Source organism: Silene latifolia, chromosome 10 (assembly GCF_048544455.1).
Source record: "Silene latifolia isolate original U9 population chromosome 10, ASM4854445v1, whole genome shotgun sequence".
In the NCBI taxonomy this organism is placed as follows: domain Eukaryota; kingdom Viridiplantae; phylum Streptophyta; class Magnoliopsida; order Caryophyllales; family Caryophyllaceae; genus Silene; species Silene latifolia.
In genome coordinates, this window is record NC_133535.1 from 111989563 (window position 1) to 111994504 (window position 4942).

The window sequence follows — 4942 nt, forward strand, 5'->3', positions numbered from 1 at the left end:
TTAAATTAAATAATAATTTTTTTAAAAAAAACATAAATTATCACTACCTAATTAAGCTGCTACTCAACACCTCGTTGCTTCCTTCTTCAATTATCTCTTCCACTCTCATATGTTTTTGAGCTCCTTCTTCAATTCTCACGCCTCTAACCATTTCTCTATTTTTTTCCACCTCAATTTTATTTGATGTAGCCTACCCTCATCCCCATAAATCACCATTTTTGTAATTAAAAATTTACTAAGTATCACAAAAACTGAAAAAAAAAATTTGAAATTTGGGGGAAATTGAATTTATGCACACTACAACTATATACCGTCATTTTTATTAAATGAACTATTGTAGAATGAAGATAGTAATGAAGAAAATGGGAAGAAGATGAACAGGCGTAAGAAATAAAACTAGATGGAAAACCTAAATTTTGGCAATAAAACAGACGTAAGAATTTTAGGTTTTTTTTTTAAAAATTATTATTTAATTTAATCCATCCTAGTCATTTTTCCGGTGCCTTGTCACAATTTTCCGGCGAGAATTTTACTCGGATATCTCTAATTGGGCTGAATTGCACGTCGGGTATAACTAATGGGGCTAATTCGCACTAGTTAAATGTTATGGGGCCAATTTGCATGTATGGCAAACGTTTGGGGCTTATTTGCCACTTCCCCGCGAGTGACCCAGATAAACTAACTCATTAATACAAGGGACTTGACGGATAATCCCCCACCCAACTATATAAAATCCTATTCATTGTTGGAAGTATTGACATGTAAACATGGATTCCGCATTCAAATTAAAATCATGGACAAACCCATACAATTTCAGCAGGGATACAAATTATAAAACCCGTATACGCTGCGAACATGAAATCTAGTTTTGTTATCTATGAAAGAACTCTATTGTCATATCACCCAAACTAAACTATGCTGCACCAATTAATACGTCCAATGAAAAAACGATAGCTTTTTCTTACACTACTATGTTTGCACATCAATGAATTTATGAATATCATACATGATGAATTTCTATTTGAAAAGAATGACAATGTACACACAAAATAATGTCCTACTTACGACCAACTCTTTGACCAAAATACCCTTCATTGGGCATGAAAAAGAGGGAACCTTGTTGTGTTCAACCAATCTTCGGGAGTATGAAGAAAAGCTCCAACGCTAAACCTCTTAACTACATCCTCAGTGCAATTTCCCTTATACCCTTTCCACCCGACACGAAATCTCGTATCTGACCCAGGTCCGTAATTCTTGTACTCAATATACTCAACAGTATCCAAATTACTGTACTCATTCCACTCGGACCACCCAAGGGGATGGATCAAATCACCCAAATAACTCCTGGTCACAATCGTCCTTGAATAATTTCTCCACGGCCGACCCAGGAACGTGAATATCCGCTTCCTGTCCATACTTGTAAAATCGGGAGATGCCTGAATTGTGCAGTTCTGAAGCGAGAATCCAGTATTCTGATTCGGGTCCCCACGACTCTGGGCTGTGACCATGTTGGTTTGACCCTTCTTGGGTTTTCGGACCAGAATTTGGGAGTTGTGGAAAATGGCAGCAGCATTTCCGAAGATAAAATCGACTGTACCCTCAATGATGCATTCGCGGTAGAATTGGCGGAGCGAGTGGGCATAGAGTGTGTCCTGGTGAGAGGTGAAATTGACACGGTAAAAACCCGAGTTTGAGTTTATTCGGGCTGCTACAGCTTGGTATTTGTCAGGGTTTGCTGTGTTTTCGATTGTAAGGTCTCTCGCCAAGAACCTATCTCCTCCTACAGCTGCAAAAATGTTAACATTATGTTAAATAGGTGACTACGCTGTTAACTTGTTATTATCGTTCAACTCGTAACTTCTAAGGGCATTTTACACTATATGAGAGTATGCCAGTTCATTATTTATCAATCATTTTATGTTCTAAGATCTTTTTATGGTATAAAAGTAATCATTCCGTAACCATTCTATACAATTTTCGACACAATTTTCATTATGGGTTACACGGCAAATTCTTTCAACACAGAGGTAAGGTTGAATTCTTGAATTACATAAAGTGTGACAGCATGTTTTCACTATTCTTATCGATTGTATAAAATTGAGACAATACTCGTAATGATCTTTATGCTGTCATTTTATACAAAAACATAATAACATAAACAAAGCAATAGAGACTCGAAATGATTTGGAACCGACTAAAATGAATCTACTTTCATATGATCAGACATTCAAAGTTGAACACCACAAGTACCAATTTAGAGAAAAAGAAGGAGAGACATACTCAAGGTAGCAGAAGTGAAGGTGGAAAAGCCGTCAACAAAACTCCTAGATCCAGTAATGACAGTAGAATTAATTCCATCACCCATCAACATTATATTGATTTTACGCCTTGGTACGTCAACATTTTCGACATAAACTCCGGCCTTAATTTTGATGACATACCTAGTCATACTCATATTTGGCGCCATTTTAATTGCTTCCCCAACAGTCAAATAATCACCACTTCTATCACTAGCAACCACCACATTGGGCTTAATCTTGTAATTCCCTAACCCAATTAACTTCCTCTCCTTCCTACTTATCCATGTCGGCATCGACCCTCCAATCGACCCATGATCATGCATTTCCATGTGTTTGATAATTGCCAAGGAATTACTGATCATATGAATAATGGGTTTTAATCTAATCTCAAGATAGATTCTGAAACCCTTTTCCGGATTAAACCCGGGTCCGAATCGATCCAAATCAGAGAACCCATCAATGCAAGTATTCTCATTAGTCATAGCAGCACTTAAAAGGGTCTTAAGATTGCCAAATTTGTGAGGCAAGAAACGAGTTGAAACTCGAACATCAACCAAGGCTTGGTCTAATTCATAGAGAGTTTGATCAATCATATCAAGGCAATCATTCAAGGCATTGGTTTCTTGCATATTAAGTTGTTGTTGGGCAAAGAAACTGACAATTTCTGACTGAGATATCCAAACGCGGTCGATTGTATGCTTGATTGAAGCCGTTAAGAGACGGTGGGGCGTGGTGGCGTTCGCAGAGGAGGAAGACAGAGTGGTGAGGCAGAGAGAAGGGTATAAGGTTGCGGCACAAGCGGTTTTGATGGTGGGATTTAGAGATAGTATAGTGGGGTTTTGATTGGTTTCTTGAAGAGAAGAATTGTGTTGTTTGATTGAGAAAATGATGGTGAAAATGGTGAGAATTATGAAGAAGAGAAAAAGAGAGATTGTTGTGTTCTTGGTTGTTTTTGATGAATTCTTGAAAGGTTCCATGGAGTTTTTGTCTATGGCGGTTCTTGAATTTCCCTCCATTTTCGACAGTTATGAAGAAAAGGGAACGAAATGAAATTAACTGTTGTATGAAGATGTTTGTTACAATTATGACAACAATAAGTGTATTGTTTATTAATTCGGGGTATATATATATTGGTTAGTTGCTGACAATTTAAGCACAGGAGACACATTACATACATCAATTCTCCTCCGAATTCCCAGCAATATATTTCATTTTCCCAGTTTCCCTTATTTGTTTACCTTTGGTTTTGGCACAAAAACTGATAACGGAGAAGACAATTTAATCACAGGTCATCTCTGGTCGGTTTCAATTAGGGTTGAGTCGTGACGAATCGGGTTCTACAGGTCACTGACTTACTTGAACGGGTGTTGATAGCATTGTTTTGTGTCGGTCTAAGAGGGTGACTTTATCACCCTCGTGTCTTTTAATATGGGTCGTTTGGTTCACTTTTCCTAACAATTGGCAATCGGTTATAAGGTGGTAACTTGTGCATTTTTACTCGGTTGAGCACATAATCCTTATGCATGGAACCCGAGCGGCAATAGAGCACCTTTCAAAGGTCAAGATAAGGCACAAAAAGATCACTTGTGACCCGGAAACAAGTTGGGAGAAGTAGGAATGAAGACTAGAAGAAATGAAGGCAATTGAAGAGGTCTAGCTCGTGGAAAATAGAAATCCCAAAATGCGAGCCGGTGCAGCGCGCAAAAACAGTCTTGTGCGCAGTGCGCAATATTGCGCAGTGGAATAGTACTTGCGCGACTGCGCGACTGCGCGACTTCACCGCTGCGGGTTTTCCTAATCTCGTTTGTGGGCTTCTTAAGTGGAAATCTTTCTAGGTTTTCGTGAAGCCCTATATATACCCGAGAAGTTTGAAGACACAGGATCATCACCTACCATCATATCATCTCTTTTAATCTCATTCTTAGGGTTTAATCTTGTAATAATTTAGAAGGCTATTTGGATGCAAAGTTGTAATCTTTCTTTATTTCTTTGGGTTTTGAAGACTATGGAAGGCTAAATCCTTCCCATCTTGGTGTAATTCATCCAAAGTTTCCAACTTTGGTTTTGTAAGACTCTTTTAATCTCCTCTTATTTATCTAATGAACTTTTCTTGTGCTTTATTTCTTATGTTGAGTAATTGAATGTTTGGGTTGGCCATCCTTGCATGTTATTTACTTGATTATTGCAAATCCTAATGAAATGGTTTAATTTAGTTGGGATTGTTGAAGCAAGTTTGTTGTTTGTTGATTTGGTTTAAAGGATTCATGCAACAAATAGGAAAGTTCATGTCTTTTGCTCATTTGTATGGTTTAATCTTATGAGGAATTGATCCTAGCTTCATCTTTTGGTTGAATTCTTAATGCTCATGCTTAGTCTCTTGTCATGGTTTAATGATTTGTTGCTTAAGCTTGAAGGGTATGTGTAGATGGTTTAATTTGCATGTATCAACATCTTGAGGTGATAGTATTGGGTAGAAATTAGGAGGAGAATTATAAAAGAGTCAAGCTTTACCATTGTTGGTTACTAAGGGAGGATTACACCAAGTCCTCTTAACTATTGAATCATATTACTCACCAAGTGTTTGTTGTATTGCTTGTTAGACCAAGTTTGCAAATTTTACCTTGTTTTCATGTCACCAATCA

General features: G+C 37.6%; 1 protein-coding gene across 1 annotated transcript; it reads right to left on the reverse strand.

Moving 5' to 3' along the window:
• Positions 1 to 749: 749 nt before the first annotated feature.
• On the reverse strand, positions 750 to 3401 carry LOC141609128 (pectinesterase-like). Its single transcript, XM_074428323.1, has 2 exons — positions 2281 to 3401; positions 750 to 1786 (listed from the first exon to the last, which is right to left on the reverse strand). The coding sequence occupies exons 1-2, from the start codon at positions 3314 to 3316 to the stop codon at positions 1092 to 1094; spliced, it is 1731 nt and encodes a 576-aa protein (XP_074284424.1). The 5' UTR covers positions 3317 to 3401; the 3' UTR covers positions 750 to 1091.
• Between the last annotated feature and the right edge of the window lie 1541 nt (positions 3402 to 4942).

Bases quoted from the DNA above. Each gene is read 5' to 3' on its own strand.
- LOC141609128 (XM_074428323.1), bottom strand. From the start codon at position 3,316: ATGGAGGGAAATTCAAGAACCGCCATAGACAAAAACTCCATGGAACCT. The intron at 1,787-2,280 runs GTATGTCTCTCC...ACATTTTTGCAG, and splicing joins CTTCACTTCTGCTACCTTGA to CTGTAGGAGGAGATAGGTTC.